General features: G+C 34.0%; 1 protein-coding gene across 1 annotated transcript; it reads right to left on the reverse strand.

The window, feature by feature from the left end:
• Window positions 1-6,573: 6,573 nt before the first annotated feature.
• On the reverse strand, window positions 6,574-8,614 carry LOC145583894 (uncharacterized). Its single transcript, XM_081640848.1, has 3 exons — window positions 8,360-8,614; window positions 6,986-7,073; window positions 6,574-6,851 (listed from the first exon to the last, which is right to left on the reverse strand). The coding sequence occupies exons 1-3, from the start codon at window positions 8,612-8,614 to the stop codon at window positions 6,574-6,576; spliced, it is 621 nt and encodes a 206-aa protein (XP_081496974.1).
• Window positions 8,615-23,522: the final 14,908 nt, after the last annotated feature.

The following is a 23,522-nucleotide window of genomic DNA, read 5'->3' on the forward strand; positions in this document are numbered from 1 at the left end:
TTATAAAGGAGAACTAAACTACTAGTAGTAAAAGTGGAAAGGAATAAAAGTAGGAGGAAAATCAAGGAGTAAAAGACCTAGGGCATAGGTTCACCAATAAATAATATTACAGGGTAAAACATAATAATCAATCATTAATGCATCAATTAATCAGATCATAAAGGGCTTTCGTTACATATTACAATCACAGAGCTAATTTACCGGTATTAAATCTCATCTCTCGAATCTCGATCTAACCATTTATAAATTAGTCTGCCTATTGAAACCAAGCCTAAACATCAATTCTCATCTCTCGAATCAATATTGCTAAACTCATACGAATTAAATCTGGCCAAATCTAACCGCATAGCATTAAATCAATCAATAGGAAATTAATCAAGCATAGACAATTAACAATAATAACTTACACCTTCATATTATTTATGGATCCCCATAACCCTAGAAAGAAAATTACTCACACATAATTAAATATAAACTAAACAAAACAATTAAACAAGTCATGATGAAAGAGAGAGAGAATAAATAACTGAGATTAAAGGAGGAGAAATCGTTACCAAAGTTGAAGGAAACAAGAGATGGAATTAAACAAAGAGTTATAGAGAAATAAAATAATACTAGAGTTTGAGAGGAGAGAGAGAAAAAAGTTAGAGAGAGAAAGAGAGAGAGAGTAAGGGAAGGGAGAAAAGAATACTAAACTCGCTTAACAAAAGCATATATAAAACTAAGCTCGAAAATCCTAAATTAAAACAACTTAAACGACGCTTAAACTTCTCCTCAGAAACACGCGCCCGATCGGGCGAGGCACCGCCCGATCGGGACCACCTTTTTCTTCGTGAGCTTCTCTTCTCGCGCCCGATCGGGCGCGCCTTCGGGCGGAGACCCTTGCACCGGGCGATGACACTTCGGGCTACTTGGACTCCTTGTTTAGGCTTGTAACTCGGCCCAAACCAAATATCCTTCTTGGGGCTTTAATCATTCGGTCCAATGCCTCATCTTCTCATAAGTCGAGCCCTTAATCACCGGTTCGATGACTCTAACCGATCTTGGGCTACGAAATATGGTCATGCTCCTCCAATGCTCGTAGTCGCTCCATAAAATCCCGGGAAAATGCTCCAAGAGTGCAATTCCCTATAAAACTCAACCAAAACTACAAAAACACTAGAAAACACATATTAGTAATAAAAGTGGCTCTAAAGAGCCAAAAACACTACTAATTATGACCAAGGGACGGGGGCAAAACACTATATAAAATGGACATATCAACTGGCGACCCTACTTCTCTACCTTTCCCCCAGTTTTTCGGCCCCCCAAACCCTTTAAACCCATTCGAAACCACCCTAAAAACCCAAAATTAAACCACCCTAAAATCCGGAAACCACCCTAAAATTCAAAACCCTAGAAAACGGGTAGAACGGATTTTAGGGAGGTGTCGGGTTTTTAAATGGTTTCGAGTGGGTGATTAGGGTTTTGGGTGTTCGAAAAACAGGGGAGCTGAGGGGTAATTTCGAGGAGGGGATAGGGCGGTTTGCGGTGGAGGTGGGTGTCGGATTGGGGAGAAATGGAGAAGGGGTGGGTGGGCAACGAGAATGGGGAATGGGGAAGGTCGCCGACAGAGGGTAGGGGAGTTCGGGCATCGCCGATCGAGGGTGGGGGAGGTCGGGTGTTGCCGGTGGGGGCCTAGCCGCCGGAAAGGGGGAGAGGTTGCTGGTTGGATGGGGAGGGGTTTGGTTTTTTTTTTTTTCTTTTATTTGAAAAATATTTTTCTAATAATTTAATTATTAAAAAAAAGACAAACATAGTTATGGATTTTTATTAAAATAACACTTATCAATGGTAATCAATAATTTAAGTTGGAGTTCATCAAAGAGAATTTAAGTTCCATTGATAATAAAATTTCAAAACTTTTACCACTTAGAAAATCAAAAAGTTGGAGTTCATCAAAGAGAATTTCCCATTGTTTTAGAAGCTGAATTATGGCCTGTTCAAAATAATACTGAGTAATATTTTTTTGGATCGAGCTCGACTTTATACCTGATCTTTACATCCAAAGTCCATCATATTGGGTTAGTTTGACAATAGATAATCTAACAAAATCTCTCTCAATTTTCCCAAATAAATAATCTTCATTATCTATTTAGGGTAAAAGTAACTCCTTAGTTTACTCCCTTTTAATCGTCCACTAAGCCCATCATGGGTTTTTTTTTTATTTGCTTCAATCTGTAGTTTATTGTGTGACCCGATAGGCTGATAGGATCCAAGTAGTACACTAAATTTTGTTGATCCTCATATCATAATTGATTTAATAACACATTCATGATTACCTAGTTTATTGAACTTATTATCCTCGTAATTTATTTATGTTATACTTAGTAATTGCATATGAGACGACATATTTCCATCTATATTTGACTTATACATGTGCAATTTTAAAATTCCTCAAGTCACATAGTGTATCCATATAAGTGTATGAAATAGCAAAGACGGGTCCAAGAACTTTGTATAGGGCGAGCTATATAAACTACAAAGTTACAAGAATTATTTGATTTTTTTTTTTAAAAAAAAAATCACTAATAACAAAATTGAGAGTAGTGGGATTGAACCTCGTAGTTGAGGGTTCTAGGAAGGGTATTATGCTAGTTGTTAAAAACCAACTCACCTGACAACCTTTTGCTTATTAATTATTACATCAGCTTTATACATAAAAGTACTACAAAAATCTAGGCATGGGGCCGGCGGGCCATAGCTTGGTCAGGCCCGCCCCTAGATCCGTCCTTGTGGAATAATATATAAATACATAGAGATGCAATCATTAGAAAATATATTTTGTGTTTATGAGTCAATGTGTCATCACTATCAAATCTCTTTAGTGTTTATGAGACGAAGTTTTAGTGGGAATGTTTGAAGTTTGATGTTTAGAAACTTAGAAGGAATCTTACAGACATTCAGTAATTCTAAGTTTTAAATAATGAAAATTAATAATAAATAGAAACAAGTACCATAATATGTAGGAAGCATATTTTTATCAATTTAATTACAATATATATATATATATATATATATATATATATATATATATATATATATATATATATATATATATATATATATATATATATATATATATATATATATATATATATATATATATATATATTACTCAATATTAAAATGGAGATTTTTTATTTTTTGGAGGGAGTTTGCCCTCGAAAACTACTCATTTTTTTTTTGGTGTAGAAGCATTAATTTGCCTATGAAATTCATTATATGTATATATTATTAATTATTATAATTGACCATTATCTTATATTTCTCTAGAAACTTCTATATTCAATTATCAATAATAATTTATAAACCAAGTATGGCTCGGGGTCTATCTAGTGACATTGTCAATCTTTCAATTCCGGAGATGGCCTTGTAAAACAGGCTCAATGTTCTCTTAATAACCGGGCTCAATCGTTTTTTGCCATGATTTTGAAAAACAATATTGAACGATAAAACTCTTAAAAGAAAGAAGCTTGATTGAGGTTCAACTGTATATTTAAAAATTGATTTTCATCCATGTATATTTACTTTTGGGGTTGGAATTTGTGGTTTGCTATGTAGGGTTTATTTCCAAGTCAATTAGTCAAATATCTAACCATTATTTCAAGTTCAATCAATCTTGTAAAAAAAAAGTTCAATCAATAACGTCTTGTTTCTAACCATTCCAAGTCGCTAATGATACAAATTTGCTAACAACCTCCACACTAGTTTACCAGATTCAAAAACAACATTAATGCACCATTGCTGAAATACACATTCTTTCCCAAATTGGACAAAATAAAAAATTAATACAAAACGAAAAAAACCTTAGACTAATGATATCCACATTCGCTACCCAAACATATGGCCGTGGATGACTTACATGACTATGATTTGTAGCTAAGACATTTTTAAAGACGTACGTTTTACACATTTATCTAAATATATGTTCCCATAGTCTTTTGAATCTTGTTCGATTGACTGGTGTACGTAGCACAGCTTGGCGATTTTGACGGGGAGCGGCTAGATGATTCAATGGTAGTCATCCTCCTCATCCTACTATAACTTGCATACGTGGCTTGCTTTTATTGGCCAATTTTTTTTTTATTTTTTTTAAATTACAAAATTAATAATAAAGATTTTTCTAATTTTTTAGATACATATATTAATTAATTTTTAAAACCAGTTTTTATAATTTCTGAAAATACATTTTTATTTTCATATTCTAATTTTTGAAATTTTATTTTTAAAATTAATAATTTAAATCGGAATATTTAATCAAAAATACATGAAGCCCGTGCGATGCAAGTTTTGTTTGTATTTTTTAAATCAATATTTTTTGTATGTATGTTATAAAATTGTTATTTTATTCTTTTTACGTAGTATATCATTTAAAATAAATTGTTAATTTCATCCCATTCATTATATATTTTGATAAAATTCATGAATCTCAAAAGATAATATTTTATATTAAATTAAATTAAACTTTAAAATCTCATTAGCCAACTCTGGTTATGTGACATTTGAATTATTTAATTATTTCTAAAAGAAATTACAAATTTCTCATGTAATTGACTATAACTAAAATCAGCCTGTCTTGTGTTTGGCTACTTATAAAAGAACAAAGTAACCCCTATAACATTGACCCAAGTAACCCTTGTAATACTAACCGAGTAACCCATATAACACTGACTGAGTAACTCTAAAACACTGACGAAGTAACCTCTTTAGCACTAACCAAGTAACCCTATTACACTAATGAAGTAACCCCTATATATAATGACTAGCCACACCGTGTGGCTTGCTACATATAATAATTTGCGAACTAAAATTTATAATCCTACGTAGCACGTTAAGAAATTTTTATCCTACTTGGCTCTCTAAAAAGTCAGGAAAAAAACTCCCCTTTATATATACTAAGAGTGTGCTTATTATTATATTCTTGTTCTTGTGATGTTTTATGCCTCTGAATTGTTAGTTTAAAATATTATAAATCACTTAATTCCCGATTTTTTTTTAACAAAAGTTTTTGAGAAATTTGGGTTAACATTTAAAAAAAAAAAAAGCAAAAAAGAACTAATTGTAGTACTAATGTAAGTAGTACATTTTACAGTTTATTGCATCCATTCTTCTTCAAATAAGCTGGAAAAAACAATGATAATATGATTAGGATGAAAATAATTATCTACTCTAGATTATATCGAAACCGAAAACGTTGAGGAGCTAAGGGAGGGTATATAATTTTAGGATTGGCATGATAACTATAATTTTGGTTTAGATGTCGATTTTATGATGAGATGCCTAATATTATTTCTTTGTGTCAATGCATTCCATTGTTTTTGGTATCATATGTATGTTATTGGTATCGAATTATCTTGAAAAATTGGATATGAATTGAGAAGTACTTGGGCACTCGTAAAAGGAAAGGCATGCATGTACACAAAAATACATTATCTAACTACGTAACGTACACTAGTTAATCTATAAGTACAATATATGAATAAGCCGCGGTTAAATACATTAAGGAGTTAAGACATAAAAAAAAATTAATGAAATCGAAAACAAAATCATAAACGTACACAAAATTATCAAAACATATAAAGAATATATATACTTCATTGATAAAGCTTTGATGGAAGACAAAAAAATTAATGATACTTGACCATATTTTTAGTTATAATTATGTGTGTATTCGTATAGGAGTATAATTCTATATTTCTATTGTTAATTAGATACACATATTAACTATAATTATGTGGTGTATTGATAGAAATAAAATTTTATTTTTAGTTAGATATTCAAGATAGATGTCAATATTTTATGTAAATATATTCTATCATTTAAAAAGAGGAATTTAAAAAATGTCTACCGAAATTAAAACTCAAAGATAACTTTTTTAGAGCACCAATATTGGTCAGGATGCTACAATCCTTTCCCAATTTCTCTCTCCTTTCCTCCACTTGACACATCACACTCTCTTCCTTCCACATCACTTCTCACTATCTCCATCCTTTTATTTATCCTCTTTCTTAAATATTTTCAATATTTCAATGAGTATCCTTTCCCATTTTCTCTCTCCTATTTACATATACCCCACCATATATTCTCTCTCCTATTTAATTATTATTAACGTTTGTAAAATATTATTATTATTATTATTAATTGAACAAAAATACGTCAACTAATACTTTTTCACATTAACATGTTAATATAAAAAATTAGTAAAATATGAAATACATGAATTAAAACACATGAATTAAAAATATGAAATACATTGATGAAAATAAGCAGCGAAAATAACATACATAATTTAAAATTATTAAAATACTAATTTTCAACCTAGCTCCTAGACCTTGCCCATAAATGCTCAACTAAGTCGTTCTTTAATGCCTCATGAACTTGTCTATCGTGAATCTCCCCTCTTGAAGCTATCAATCTACTAAAATTATCAGAATCATAATGTCCAGTAGTTACGGTAAATGTTGTTGCATTTCTGGTTGAGGACGACCCTGGCATATTTTCAGGCTGTTCTTAGGCGAATTCAAGTGAATCTTAATAGTTTAAATTTGTATCACGCTCATCTTCAACTATCATGTTGTGGATGATGATGCAAGTCATCATGATTTTCCACATCAACTCTACACTCCATGCCAAAGCAGGCTTCCTAATTATTGCAAATCGAGCTTGTAACACACTAAATGCACGCTCCACATCCTTTCTAGCACTCTTTTGAAGTGTAGTGAACAATTTATCCTTTAAAGTTTGTGGGGCTGCAATAGCATCTATGAATGTCGACCATTTTGGATAAATCCCATCTGTGAGATAATATCCTTTGTTGTAATTATTTCCGTTAACAGTGAATAGAACTTATGGAGCACGATTATTTATTATATCATCAAACACCGAAGAATGTTGAAGTACATTAATGTCGTTGCAAGATCCAGGCGTCCCAAAGAAGGCGTACCAAATCCATAAATCCCTGGAAGCAATCGCTTCCAAAATAACAGTCGCCGTTTTAGATCTTCCTTGATACATTCCTTTCCATCCAGCCACTAGTAGAAAAAAGTAAATGGGAAGCAGTTATTGAATTCCGCTTCCAAAAACACCTAAAAAAAAACTAAAACAAGCAAATGGGAAGCGGTTTAGGGTGAACCGCTTCCAAAATTGTAATGGGAAGCGGTTTGAACATTGAACCGCTCCCCATTCTTTTAAAAAAACCCTAACAATACAAACTACCCATCACGCCTCTTTCCTCTTCTCTCCTCTCTCACAATTCTCACACCTCTTCTCACAATCTCACGCCTCTTTCTCCTTCTCTCTCCTCTCTCCATTTCTTACTCTCCTCTCTTAAGCCTCTCCTTATTTTCTCTCTCCTCTCCTCTCCTCTCTCAAGCAGCTAACACCACAATTTTTTGAACCCCAAAACCCTCATTTTTTAGCAAAAAAACTAGCTAAAAACCCCAGATTTTTCGAACCCAAAATCCCCCAATATAATCGAGCAAATTTGAGCCAAAATCGAGCAAATCCGAGCAAAAATCGAGCCAAAATCGAGAAAATTGAGCAGGTGGTGGTGTTTGGTGGATGGATTTTTTTTTTAATATTCGACCATGGAGTTATAAGTTTTTAGGTAAAAATTTAGATCTAATTATATGTTTTTTTTTTTGAAAATTTAATGTTCTATATGCATTTCTGAACGGGGTTTATGTTTTTAGATCTGGTTTTATGCTTTAGATCTATTTTTTTATGTTATTTCAAATTTCATGTTTTTTCAAATTTCATGTTCTATTTGCAGTAAATTTTTTAAGTTTTTTTTTAATTGTTCCAGATGCGGGGTTGTGGTGGTGGGCTAGTGGCGTTACTTATGGTGGTGGGCCAGTGGTGTCAGATAAGGTGGTTACGGTGGTGGGCTAGTAGCGTCGGTTATGGTGGCGGTGGTGGCAGTACGTGGTGGTGACTTTTTTCTACTAGTGTTTAGAGTTTTTTTTTTTTTTTTTTTTTGGTGTTGAATTATAATGTAATATTATTACAACTAATTATTAATGGAAATATATATTTTTATACATATGTTTTGTTTTTGTGTATCAATTTCTGTGAAAAACAATAAAAATAAAAAAATAAAAAATAAAAAATAAAAATTAAACCCATAATGGGCAGCGGTTCAGGCATTAAACCACTTCCCATTCCCTTCAAATGGGAAGCGATTTGAACCGCTTCCCATTTAAAGTAGCAAAGGGAAGCCCCCCAAGCGCGAGTGGTTCAAAAAACCGCTTCCCATTAGGGTTTTGAACCACTTGCCATTTACATGTTTCTACTAGTGAGCTGGACAATTTTTCCATACCCAATGCATGCAATCAATATTGCCCAACATGCCAGGGAAACCTTTGTCCTCCTCTTCTCTAAGGAGGCGTTGGATATCTTCCAATGTTGGGTTGCGAAGGTACTTAGTTGCAAAATCGACAAATTGTCCAAGACATTCTCTAGAAGTGCTTTCACCGAGCTTCAGATATTCATCTACTTGATCAGCTGAACATCCATAAGCTAACATACGTATGGATGATGTGCATTTCTGAAGGGGTGAAGCACCAAGACGCATGGTAGCATCTGGGTGTTGTTGGAAGTAATGGTTAGTTGCACTTAATGTGTTGACAATGCGAAGGAAAAGGGGTATGGTCTTCGCATACAAAACCTCCTTCGAAATGCGGTTTCATCGTACACCGGTTGGTCACTAAAGTAATCTGCAACTAAATTATCGTGAGCTGCTTCACGGTTTCTTGGCATAGTTATTCTTCGTTTTCTTTGATGTTTTTGTTCATTTTGTTATACTGAATTGTTTATAGTTACAAGTATGCCTTTTGCATTACTGGTAATCGATCACTCTCGTTGATAAAATTCATGACCATTTGATCATAGATTTCATCAGTTGAACTTGAAGACGAAGAAGAAGAACTTGAAGAGTTTGAATCGTAATTCATATTATGTTTATTACCAAACAATATTTGAGATAGAAGATTTTTGGTTTTTTTTTAATGCCAAAGGGAAATATAAGGTTGATATCAATAGATGTAATGTTATTGGGAGTAATCTTATGAATTTTATAGATAAAATTAGGATAATGTTAGTTAAAAGATAAGATTTCTAATAAGGATAGGTGGTTATAAAAATAAGATTAGTCAGAAGATAGGATTTTGATTAGATGAATTGTTATTGGGAGCAATCTGATAAATTATCTAGACAAAAAAACAATAAGGTTAGTTAGAAGATAAGATTTCTGATAAGGATATGTGGTCATAAAACAAAGGATGTCAGAAGATAGGATTTTGGTAAGATGAAATGTTATTGGGAGCAATCTTATAAATTATCTAGACAAAAATAAGATAAGGTTAGTCAGAAGATAATATTTCTAATAAGGATATATGGTCATAAAACAAGGGATGTCAGAAGATAGGATTTTGGTTAGATGAAATGTCATTGGGAGAATTCTTATAAATTATCACAATAATATAATTACTACAAATAAATGTCATATTAATACATATAAATTGCACTCATATTAAAATGGTACATTGACACTAATTCTAGTTACAATAACAGTAAAACATACAACTCATAATCGTAATAACAAATCATGATAACTCGGTACAATCAGGTAAATTAAATCAAATCAAAAATCTACTATTGAATTCATCTCTAAATTTCTTATACATTTCTAATTTAACTTCATCAAGAACGGGCTTCTGCATTAAACTTTCTAACATTCTAAACTTCATGGCCTCATCCTTTTGCCTTTTCTTTTCTTCAACTTGTGCTTTTTTAAGTTCATCTCTTTCCTTCAACTAATCCAAAAGTCGCCCACCCAAATCATTCAACTTATCACCAACTTCGTTAAAATTTGTGTTTAACAATTCAAGATTTATACTTGAAGATGAAGTAGTAGATGATTTACCTTTCATCTTTGTTTGTTTTATGCCACCAGGTCTTTTACCTCTTCCTCCAACCTCGGATGGTGAATTAGGTTATGATCTTTTACCGCTTCCCCCACTTTCGGTTGACGTTTGTTGGCCACCGGGTAACATATTTGATTGATCTTTGGCCAAGAAGGATCCCATTTTGGATATTTTCTCAAAGTTTCAAAACAGTGCAAGAAACAAAACATCTTGTTGTTAGTTGCGTAATAATCTTTGTGAGCAAATTTTTCCAAATTTTTCTCGGACTCACCACTACCCTTGGTTCGATAATGATACCCATATGCATCTACCCATTCACTACAATGTGAATTGATAAAATCCCATCGATTTTGCATAGATTTAATGTTTCTTACCTTTATTTCATTAGGGTTTTCTATTCTAGAACAATCGTAACGGTTATAAATGTCAACCCATAACCCACTTCTCTTTATCTTGGTTCCTCTCACTACGTCACCTCCTGCATTTATGTAGGCCGATACAAGTGTTTTGTCTTCAGCTATGCTCCATGATTGGTTTTTCCTTTGCCCGGTGGTGTTGACATTTTGCTTGGGAACAATTTCGACATCAACATCGTCAATGTCTTCTAGATGTTGCGCCCCCACTAATTGTTCCACATGTTCATCACCACTCTCCTCTATTGGAGCTGCATTGCTACCACTAAAACCTCCTGGTGATTGATCCATGTTTTGGGTGAAAAGTTCAGAAATGGGAAAAACCGGCATATTACCAAGAGATTGTTGAGATGACGAGCTACTTTAAGGAAAAGGGAAAGAAGGTTGACATTGTGGAATATTATTGACATTTATTGGTCTTGATTGACTACTAAACCATTGCAAAGCAGCTTGAAAATGAGGATTACTCAATAAATTTGGACCAAAAGGAGGATTATTTTAATTATTGAAAGTTTAGATTATTTGTAAGATTCATATTATTCCCGTAATTTGAATTTTTAAAATTATTATAATCCATATTTAAGGGTATTTGAAAATGGAAGTGAAATAAAGAAAAAAAATTTGTTTAAGTGAAATTAGTTTTTTTCCACAATATATGAGATTAATGGGGAAAAATACAAAAAATGAAAGTGCGTGAAAATATGAAAAAATTATACTCATTTTATAGAGGAAAAAAATTTATGAACGTTGGTGCTTTTGGTTTTCTGATATAAGTTACCATTAACAAATTATAGCCGTTTTAAAATTTTAAGTCACAAAAATTATGTCACCATTTAGCTTTCCACATAAAGGAATTAGGGTTATCCTATTACTAACAGGATCCTTTTACAATTTCTCACATTCATAAGAAAGAGGAAGAAGATGGAAAAGGAGAGCTAAAAGGAGAAGATTCCCCATTGATGTTGGTGCTCTTATACTAAACAAATCTATATAATAATCCTTACATGACATCTTATGTGGCATGTTTGTGTATAGTTGTTGCTTACATGGCGCGACACTTGGCAAAAAAAATGAAATGCCAAGTGTTACTGTCTCGTGGCCAAGCTGCGAGACCGGCTTTATATGATTAGTGATATGATATATTAAGTTATATTTGTGAAATTTTCATCATACACCCGGGTGTACCATGCTCATGGTACACTCGCTTAGAATCCAAGAGTTATATAAGCACGTGTGCAAATACAAATGAAAAAAAAAATCAAAATGATTCTCTCCTTGATTTAAGGGATTGATTTGTTATTTATATTCCTTGATTTATGAAATTGATTTATTAGATACATTCTATATTACTTTTGGTATATAGTATTTTATTTTTTTTGTTAAGAGAGAGAAATGCTGTTTTTATAGAGAGAAGCCATGATAAATTTTGGATTTTGAATTTATTTAATGTTATTACGGAATTGATTTTATCATTCCCATGAATTTTTAATTGAAAGGTGTAATTGGCAAATTCATTGTTGAAGAGATGGTATTTTTTTTCAATGTTTTTTTTCCATTTTTCTGTTTTGGTAATATTTTCAAAGATGATGTTCTTTATATTCTGATGAATGTTCTTTTATCATTTTTTTTAAATGGAATGAAATTTGTTTTAGAGTCTAATCAATATGTTTTTTGAGTCCTAATTATATGTTCTTTATATTACAAATAATGTTCTTTAAGATATATAAACTAAGTATGTTCCTTTTAATTGAATAATATGTTCTTAAATTTTGAATTTTGAATTTTGAATTTTGAGTTTTGAATTTTTGAAATTTAAAAATGAAATTTTTGAACTATATTTGGGTGAAAATAATTTTGGATAGAGAAATTCTTGATATCTAAATATTTTGAAATGATTTGACATTAAATTTTTGGTAAAACTCAATTAGTAATTATCTTTTACCTTTTTGAAATACCATTTATCAGAAATTACTGTGTTCTTTATATTTCGGTGATATGTTCTTTTATAAATTCATGATGTTCTTTATAAACTATATACAATGTTCATTCCGCTTTAATCTAGGTGTACCATGCGCATGGTCAATGGCAGATCCAGGAATCCTAACTAGGGGTAGCACTGGATAATTAAATTAACAATATAATGGCGTTGTAACATAATATAATCAGTCGAACAAAGTACGTTAAATTTTGAATATAATGCGTTGTGTAGTCGTATAATAATTAACAATTAAATTCAAACATTTATATTGACAAGGTTATTATATTTTTGAAACGTTATTTTTTTACAAATAATTTATATTCTTGATATTAATTATACCATGATAAATTTTCCACCTATTTTTTTTTTTTTTTTTAAGTCAAAGTTGCTTATGAATTTATATGGAAAACTTTGGCATAAATTTTCCTTGTGCACGTATACTAGTGTAAAATTTTATTGAAAATATTTTTAATAATAAAAATTATAACAATTGAATATTAATAAATTTTTCATTGAGACAATTCCAATAAGTACTCACATGCTATATTTATTTTGATGTATAAATCACAAACATTAGTCAAAGTGAATTAGATGACTTGTGTAAAAAGTCAAAACATTTCATTTACTTAAACACAGAGAGAGACATCGTGGAGTATGATTTTTTTATATTCATTTTAGTGTAAATTTTCATACTGATATAAACAAGATATAATAATGGCCAAATAATTGGAATAAATAATATTTAATGAAAATAACAAGAATGTCATCGAATATAATGGAGAGAGTATTTCATATTAATATTAGGATTGTTTGTAAAAGGTATGAAAATGGAAACAAGAAATTTATCTTAGAAAGATAGTAATAGGTAATAGCTTGAGGAAAGTGGAAATTCATTTGGGTTAAAATACTTAAAAGAAAAAAAAAAGGATACTAAGGGGTCTCAAACCCATGACCTTGTGAACTAACACATTTCACCATTCTTCACCTTACAACTGAACCAATGCTGAAGATATATATATATATATATATATATATATAAAGATAAAACATTTTTTTGTGGGGGTAGCACATGCCCCCCCAAGGCGTCAACGTGGATCCACCACTGCGCATAGTACACCCGGGTGTACGAACCACCAATTGAAGATTTGGATTAAAGATATGTCAAGTCATTTTTATGTTAATAATTATATTGTATAACGTTAGGGTATTGTTTCTTGATGAAAAGATATTAGGTAATTATTTTTGTACAAGATTTGTTTCTTTGATAAAATTTTATTTAGCGAAAAAAAAAAAAAAACCTCCAAGGGCACATCATTAGATGACAAGTATGAATAATTGAAATTAAACTCAGGACATACCAGTAGATAACATGTGTGAATATTTGTGTTATAGAAATAAATGTGAATAATTCAAATTTGCCAAAACTTATGTTTATTTATGATTTTTATCTTTTTTTTTTTTTTTTTGTTGAAACCGCAAGGCTATAATTAATTCAAAGCAAGATTGTCCATGAGTACAAACGGAGTGATTTCATGGGGGCAAAAGTTCTCCCACACTTTTTCAACTCCAAAAGGAACTAGCCTAGTGTAAGACACTAAGACCCTTGATAATCGTGCATGGGCATGATGCGCGAGTGCGCTTGTAAATACTTGTAAACAGTATTGTTAACTCTATGGTGTAGTTAATTGTGTCGTTTGTAAGTTTGTAGCATTATATATATGATACATTATTTAACTAAGTACCTACGGGCTTATATTTAGTTCCAATGGATGGGCCAAAGGTCCCATTATTGTGTTACTTTCATTCTAGTGTTTACTAGTATTTGATGCCTATAACAAAATAAAGCTCTATAGGGGTGAGTGCTTCCTATGGCTGGGTGCGGCCATAGGTACTTCATTGGCTTGGGCCATGGGGCATGGTGCTAGCATGGTATGGGGCATGTTAGAACTTGGCACGGTTGTTGGCTTGATACTTAGTGGGATTAGATGCGTGACTTGGTGCGGGGCTATGCAGTGCGTAGGCTATGGTGCCGTAGCACGCATAGGTGCCTTGTTGCTTAGCTCAAAGCTATGGCTTGTGCGTAAAACGACACCATCTTAATAGTACTAGCTATGGTGCTTGCACGAAGTCATATGGTTGGTTGTTGTCCGTTAGACATTGTGCTATGGTGCGCGCTTGTGCGAAGTGTCGCTTGGGGCTCAGCTGTGGTGCGTGGCTTGCAAAGCAACGCGACGCTTGGGAAGTATTGCGATGCTTGGACAAAGCAACGTGTAGCGAGCGAAGAGACACGACGCTTGCCAAGCGATGTGATGCTTGCGAAGCAACACGTCGATTGGCGAAGCGGTGCGTTGCTTGGGGAAGCAGCGCGATGCTTGCGAAACAACACGATGGTTGCGAAGTGATGTGTTGCTTGGGGAGCGACACAATGCTTGGCGAAATGGTGTGTTAGTTAAGCGTGCACATGTAATAGTTGTGTGGTCAGACTACTTGGTACCTATTCATTGATGCGTGTGTTGGGCACACGCTAAGGTAGTTATCCTTGATGGGTCAGCGTTGGTCACAAGGGATGCGTCAGTTGGTGAAATGCCTATGGTGGCATGGCTGACGGTTAACAAGTGCGAGTGATAGGTTGCTATTGGTGCAAATAGGTGTGATGCTTCGGAGAAGCGCTACTAGGCTATGCTTTGGATAAGGACGGTTATGCTTACATGGGTTATGTTTATCTGTTTATTAGTTTAGCCAGTTGGAGGTGTTGCATGGATGCCACTTGGCATACATGCATGCTCGTATCTGTTCGCCCAAGGGAGGGGGTTGTCCTCCCATTTGCCTATAAATAGAGGACCTTGGGGGTTGTCCAAGGGATCCAACTAGAACCTGATCATACGCAAACACTTGTACTTTTTCTGATCATCAATAAAAGATATTGTTGCCTTTGGTATAATCCTGTGTGTTTATATTGTTAAAGTATTGCTTCCGCGTTAAACTTACGAGGCTATTCTAACCTCGTAGGCTTTAGAGCAAGGATGACTAGGGTTGTTTCCTAGTGCCGCATATCGCGAAAAATTGCACTGTGACACCTAGCAAGGTGATGGGCCACAAAATTGCCCTCCCTTCTAACATAAGACCAACTAACATTATTAAAAGCAGTACAAAAAGACATAATTTCATCAAAAATGGATTTTAAGTCGGAGAGGAAAATGTCACCCTTGGTCAACCTGTTTGTAATGAGCTGAGAATCTGTTTTGAGAATCACATTGTTGAACCCATAATGTTTCCCCAGTCTAGCAGCCATATCGAGGGCTTTTACATTAGCCACTTCAGTAGGCTAGAAAGCTCTGACCCTCCGCATTGCACCAATCAACACCTTGCCCTCATTATCTCGAGCTACCACGCCAAGATTCACCCAACCTTCAATAGCCAAAGATGCATCAACATTCAGCTTGACACAGCCATAGGAGGGGCTTGCCAGGTTTTAGCGCTGCTGTGAGGCTTGGGAGCAATGGTATGATAAATTTTCGAGGCATACTTACCTTGCCCATCCACATGTGCATTCTTCACACCAGTATCTCATTTAGGGTGATTTTGTTTTCAAACACTTTTGTATTACGCTCCCCCCAAATGTACCAAGCAAGAAATGCACCTCTTTGCACTATCTTTAGGTCCAAATTTGACCAAATCTCGATTAAGTCACACAAATTGTCAAAATCTCCCCAATAGAGCATAGCAGAGCACCCACAACATACAACCCACAAGTTACGAACACGCAAACAATCAAATAATGCATGGCCAACAAATTCTTGCTCAACTACACACCAAGGACAAATGTTGTCCTCAATTAAGTGCCTATACTTGAGAAGTTCTCTCACGGGAAGGGTACCAGTGCACAGCCTTTGAAAGAAGTGACACACTTTTGGAGTGACATTCCATTTCTAAATATCCACAAAAGCATTATGAAAGGCATTAAGATAACAGCCCTTACCTAGCATATCAGCTATTTTAACTTAGTAAGTGCCCTCCTTAGTAAATGCCCAAGTGATGATATCCTCCTGAGTCTTGACCATGGAAACACAAAGGAATTGACAAGATACAATGCCTACCCCTCTCATTAAAGACCCTATCGATTGTATCAAAGTCCCATTCCCTTCTTTCGAAATCAATTAGGTCTTAAACCTTTGAAATTCCCTTCACCTCTTCACTTTGCACAAAGTGGCCGTGCTCATCAGCAATCCAGGGGTCATGCCACAAATCAATGGTGGCCCCATTACCCACACGCGATATGACACCGTCTTTCACCAAACTTTTCGCCCCCTAAATGCTTTTCCTGGAAAAGCTACTATTCAGTTCAAGAGCTGCATTTAAGAAAGAATCTTGAGAAAAGTATTTAGCTTTTAAGACTTTACACAACAAAGCATCAAAATCTAAAAGTGCTTCATTAAAAACCGATAGGTCTTAAAACCCATTCCTCCCATGCTTTTTTAGAGTGCACATGTATTGTACTCCCAACTCTTTCAATGAATTCTCCATTGGAAGCTCTTATGATCCTACCAAAATCTAGCCATAGCCAAATGGATACTTTGAATAACTAAAGAGGGAATTTTATGTACACCCATGAGGTATGATGGGATGGCTTTAATCACCGATTTCAAGAGAACTTCCTTCTCGGCCCGAGAGAGTAGCTTTTCCTTCCACCCTTGAAGTTTTTTCCATATCCTATCAAGAAGTGCACCGCATACCACTTTCTTCGATCTCCCGGAAATAGTAGGGATGTCGAGATATTTTTCATATCTATCCACCTGTCTCATGTTAAGAATCCTTAAAATCTCTTCTTTTTTGAAATAGAAACTTCTCTACTAAAGGACACCTCCAACTTCTCATAGTTAATTTTCTGCCCGAAAGCTGCTTCATAATGGTTGAGTATATCAACGATAACTGAGCATTCCTGAGTCGTGGCTCGAGAAAGGAGAAGACTATCATCAGCAAAAAAGAGATGAGAAATTTTCGGCCCACTCCGGCTTGCTCGAGCTGCATGAAGCAATTTGCCTTGCACTTTATGTCAAATCATTCTTGAAAAAGCATCAGCAACAAGGATTATTAAATGAAAATAAATTTAAAAAACAAAGATATTAAATTAGTGGGAAATTGGAATAAGCTTATCAGTTACCAAATTAAGTTAGGCACTAATTTTTGCTCCAAACATCCAATTAAAGATTGATGATTATTATTAAGAGTAAATCAAGCAAAACAATTAAATGGAAATAAGGCGGTGGGACCATTTCACATTGAGGAAAAGATGGGACACATGGGATGACACATAATACACATGTGGCGCCTAGTCAATTGAGGGAAAGGTGACACATGGCGATTCCATGTTGTTCCTTTAAGTTTTGGTAATATTATAGGTTAGCTAGCTGGCTAGTTTGTGCAACTTAATTACACTCCTTTAAGAACCAAACTTGATTAAGATTATACAGAGTACTAAGTATTTACAACCTTCATTAATTATGTACAAAGTGTAATTATTTTATATATCATAAATAATACCAAAATTTTGACATAATAATTAACGGAGGTAGTATATAAGCATGAAACAAAATTAAAAAAAACACATGATTTATATACGTACGAAATTGACAAATGTTTGCCGATTTATATTGTTATAATCCGGATTACTCGAGTTAAGATCAAATTTTGTAAAGGATATATCAAGGCATAATCTTCTGTATCTCCTAAATATAGCAAATATATTAATCTAATTCCTATGATCACGTAATCCCATGATCGTATCCTTCAATCACGTTGCATAAATATTGTAGTTTGACTTTAGGCTCTAATTGTAATATGCTTTCCTTTATTGTCTTATACTGTATTATATATATAGTTGTCCTCATTGGCTTTTAATTAAATCAACCTTAAGCATGGTATCACAGCCTTGATCCTTCACAAAATCAGTGTTTTTTCCTACCTTCCTCTATGGCTGTTGTAGACGCCTAAAAATGTCCCCCCAAAACCAAACCTGATGATGAACAACCTTTCACCGCCATTATTGGTTGAATTAGGTATTTAATTTCGGAAGTGCTTAAAATCCACATTCAATCAAACACAGCTTACAAATCAGTCAACTGATCAACCCAAATGTTTAGTCAAAGCATAGTCCAACCATCATTTTAACCCAAATCCTTTTTAATTTATTTCATTTTATTTATTAATTAAACCTGATTAATAAATAATAAAACCCTAAGCCTAAAATAAGTCCGTAACATCATAAACGACGCCTAAATATCACTTACTTAACGGTTAAGAAAAAGGGTTAAAATGAATTTGGACGGATTTCTAGAAAGTTGATTTGCCGTGTCACGGCAGAAATGCTGCGCCATAGCAATTCCTGTCGTGTCACGGAAAATTGCGCCGTGTCACAGTAAATCCTGTCGTGACGCGGCAATATTCAAGGGTTCTCCATGGCGCTTTTTGCTTCTAGGGTTTCGTGCATCACCCTGTTCATTTATTCTATAAATACGAGGTTGATTTCTCAATCCCGGGGCATCAAACCATTCTCTCTTCTCTCTTCTGTGCTCTAGCCTAAACACTAGCCTACCTTATTCTTCCACCATACACCTCTAAGCACTCCCCGGAGTCCGTACTTTACCCACAGCACTACACTTAAACCAAGGCGTGAAAGGTAAAATTGTTTGAGGGTTTGTCCCCAAATCAGCTCTAGTTTAGTTTAATTTAAAGGAAAAATACATTTTAATAATCCCAACTATTGGCGATTTACCTAGAATAATCCCAACTAAGGATTATTTTCTAACGGTACCAACTTTGCCTCTTATTTTCTTCCAGCGGTCCGAATGACCGGTAACCTGTTGAAAAGGTAATTTTTTTAATTTTTTTTAATAAATGACAAGTGTCAACAAGTGATTAGTTTAGAATTTAAAATCTGAAAATAAATAAAATCATAAATTAAAAAAAACACAGAAAATTAAAAAAATAAAAAATAATAAAAAAAATCAAAAATTTAAAAAAAATCAGAAAATGAAAAAAAAAATTAGAAAATTAGGAAAAAAAATAAAAAAACAAAAAAAAAATCAGAAAATAAAAATACAATTAGAAAATTCATTAAAAAAAATCAAAAAAGGATAATAAAAAAACAAAAATTTAAAAAAAAAATCAAAAAATTAAAAAAAAATCAGAAAATAAAAATACAATTAGAAAATTCATTAAAAAAAATCAGAAAAGGATAATAAAAAAACAAAAAGTTAAAAAAAATCAAAAAATTAAAAAAAAAATTCTTTATAATTTCTGATTTTTTTTCTAATTTTTTTTATATTTTTTATTAATTTTTTGAAATTTTTCTAAGTGCCTGATTTTTTTTTTGTTATTTTCTGGGTTTTTTTTAGTATTTTTTGATTTTTTTTAATTTCAAATTTTTTATTTCAGATTTTTTTAAAATTTTCTGTTTTTTTATTTTCTAATTTTTTATAATTGTTTTATGTTTTTTTTAAAATTTGTAATTATTTTTTGTTTTTTTATTTTGGACCAATCGTGTGTTGACACGTGGCATATGACTTGTTACAACAGGTTATTGACCCGTAGTTGACCGGTTGGGTCTACTAGAAGAAAATAAGAGGCATAGTTGGTACCGTTAGAAAATAATCCTTAGTTGGGATTTTTCTAGGTAAATCGCCAATAGTTGGGATTATTAAAGTGTATTTTTCCTAATTTAAATTCCATTATTGTTTATTAATTTTCCTCGAAGTTACTAACACGTTTGTTGTTTTATAGTTGCAAGCAAACGCAATCAAAGTAAGGAATCATGTTCCTTTTGTTCCTATTATAATTCTAACGATTTTTATTGTGTTTATTGATTTATTAATTGTTGTTATTATGGTTAAATTGCTTCCAATGTTGATGTTAATTTTATTATATTTGATGATCACCATATTTCATGTTAAATGGAATATGTAATTGAATATAACGCCTAATAAGATAATTTGGACGACCGGTTTAGGTTCCTTTTTACTCTTGTTGTTTAATTGAAGTGATCACAAAATTTTAGAATTACATGTTGCATTAACATTCAACCAATTTCGCTTTAATAATAGTTTGGATCAAATTGAATCTTTGTTTGCATGCCTTTGAGATAGCAAGAATCACTTTTCACTATAAGAATCGAATAGAGGCCAATACGGGCGAATGTGACTCCATGACTCACTTCGTACCATCATCCCCGATCCTCTTTTTGTGGTTCCGAACCATATGGGTCAAATTTAGTAATCTCATGGATTATGAATGGAGTGTAACCTTTACGGGTCAATTTTTCTTTCCTATCGTTCTCCCTTATTCGTGGTTGCCTTAAATGATTCATGAACGGTTTACAAGTTCCTTAAAAACTTGTTGGCGGCTCCCTACTTTGCTTTGTCCCTAAACGTATACTATTAATTCCCACTTCCTATGATTGCCAAACATATTCACAACATGCTTAAGTAGGCGTGCTTCTAATGACGCCTACAGCTGTCAACGAGAATAACACCAACAACACCGTCCTAAACCCCGTCGAACCAACCAAACCATTGATAGTTTATCTTGGAAAATATCTATGCCAACTAGAGGTGATCAAAGTTAGCCCAACCCGATTTTGGGTGGGTTTTGGGAAGAAATTTGCGACCCGAAATCGAGTCAGGCCCGACTCGATATATTATATTTTTTGGACGGGTTTGGGAATGCGTTTTTATATATATTTATTTGATTTTTTAGGCCCTGCCCAAAAATGGCCCTAGAAGCCTGTACGGCCCGACCATTTTGGGCTGGTTTGGGCACAAAAATTCTGGCCAAAAGCTTGGCGCAACCTGGCACAGCCCGAGAAGTGGGCTTACTTTTTAAGCTTCGGCCCGGCCCGCCTAATGATCAGCTCTAATTCCAACCCATCTCGTGCTATCTTAACCAAATAAAGGCTACCCTAAACAACCTCAACCACACCTCCCAAACTATAAGTGAAAACATGCAAGCTATCAAGACTTGTGTGGACTAGCTAGCAACTATGGGCAAACCAATGGACCATGAAGATGTAATTAACAAGGTTCTAAATGGTCTGTACTACGAATCCTATAAACCCGTCATCGACGCCGTCAATGGTCTTCAATCTCCTTTGAAGAGTTTCATGAGAAACTGATCACTCGTGCTTGCTCTAAAAACTTTACCCACTCCTAATGCAATTACTCCCACTGCCCATGATATGACGTTTCTCCAACCCCATAACCGCCAAACTCCATTCACCCTATACACCATCCACTACAAACCCTTGTCCCAATAATAATAATCAAAACACTCACCATATCAACCACACCCTTCACTCCAATAACAACTCAACAAACCGTGCCCCTCGTCCCTTTCTTGGTCGTTGGTAGTGGTGTCGTGCCCATGGCCATGTCATCTCAAAATGCCACTCCTTTTCCTCTCAATACCCATTACTTTCCCACCCCCACCAATAAAAGCACCCTACCCCACAAGCCCACACTATCACCACCAATGCACCCACCACATCTTGGCTCTTAGATAGTGGGACATCTTTTCATGTGACTAATGATCTTAATAACTTGTCCTTCCACACTCCTTATGAAGGCATTGAGGAGCTCGTCATCGACGATGGCTCAACTCTTCCTATTTATCACACCGGTTCTATTTCTATCTTTACACCATCTCGTACATTTATTCTTACTAATGTTCTTTGTGTTCCTTTATTTTCTAGAAATATTATATCAATATCTCATTTTTGAAAAGATAACAATATAATCTTGCTATTGAATTCTTACCATTTCTTTTTAATATTAAGGAGATTTTGACAGGGACCATCCTACTACAAGCACCATCTAAAACGGGCCTGTATGAACTTCAACATCCACCACCTCAAGTTCACACAAGTCTCAAGCTTTCCACTCATGATTTGCATCATTGTTTAGAGCATCCTTCTCTATCATTAATAAATAAGCTTAATTCTAGTTTTCATTTAAAAATTCCTCCTTCCGTATCTTTGAATTATAATTCATGTCAATGCAATAAAAGTCATAAACTTCCTTTCTCCACATCCACACTTACTTCTAATGCACTAGTTGATCTTATTTTTTCCGATTTTGGATATGCCCTGGCCTAAATATTCATATGATAATTATGAATATTACCAAATATTATATCATCTTTGTTGACCATGACACCAAATATATATGGTTTTACCCATTAAAACAAAAATAAAAAAAGTCTTCCTATCTTTCTAAAATTCAAACCTCTAGTTGAAAATTATTTCCAGCGACCTATATTCGACAATTTTACTCTGACAATGGAGGCGAATATAAGAAAATGACACCATATCTTACATCCTATGGCATTAGCCATCTTACCTCATCACCTCACACCCTCGAGCATAATGGTTATCCTGAACGACGACACCTTCATATTGCCGAAACATGTCTTACACTTCTCGCTCATGCACAAATGCCCATCTCTTTATTGGCCTTAAGCCTTTTCCACCACCGTTTAGTTAATAAACCATCTTCCCACTCCCACACTTCAATATGAGTCTCCATATTTCAAATTATTTCAAACGCCACCAAACTATTCAAAATTACGAAGTTTTGATTGTTTCTGCTATCCATGGCTACAACTTTATAAACCAACAAAATAAAACCCAAATCAAAACCCTACATATTTGTTGGATATTCATTAAGTCAAAGTGCCTATTATTGTCTTGAGCCTACCACAAACAAAATCTTTATATCTAGACATGTAAGATTTGTTGAAAATGAATTTCCATACCCTAAACTCACATCATCTTCTACACCAACTATCCCAAATTTAGACCAATGGTGCACATTAATCATACTTGCCTCCCCACAAACTGACCAGCAAGATGAACCATCACATACTCCCACCACCAACACCTCCTGTCACTTATAATCTACCCCTACCATGGAATCCCTCACTCATAGCATCGCCAACTCCCATACCTCACCTCCCACCTCTATTCCTTCTCATACTCAAAGTATCAACTCATTACAACCAACTCGATCAACCACAAACTTGTACTATAGTTAGTCCTTGTTCTTTTGAGCTTCTGGACAGAGCAGTGCAAGAGTCAGTAGAGCAGAGCCGAGCCGAGCATAGTAGATTTCATTATTA

The sequence above is a fragment of the Chenopodium album genome, chromosome 16 (genome assembly GCF_948465745.1).
Source record: "Chenopodium album chromosome 16, dcCheAlbu1.1, whole genome shotgun sequence".
NCBI classification, from domain to species: Eukaryota; Viridiplantae; Streptophyta; class Magnoliopsida; order Caryophyllales; family Amaranthaceae; genus Chenopodium; species Chenopodium album.

Excerpts from the sequence above, each read along its gene's own strand:
- LOC145583894 (XM_081640848.1), bottom strand. The coding sequence starts at position 8,614 with ATGCGTCTTGGTGCTTCACCCCTTCAGAAATGCACATCATCCATACGT. Across the intron at positions 7,074-8,359 it reads ATATTGATTGCATGCATTGG|TGGCTGGATGGAAAGGAATG; the intron begins GTATGGAAAAAT and ends TTTTTCTACTAG. Across the intron at positions 6,852-6,985 it reads TCCAGGGATTTATGGATTTG|GATATTATCTCACAGATGGG; the intron begins GTACGCCTTCTT and ends ATTACAACAAAG.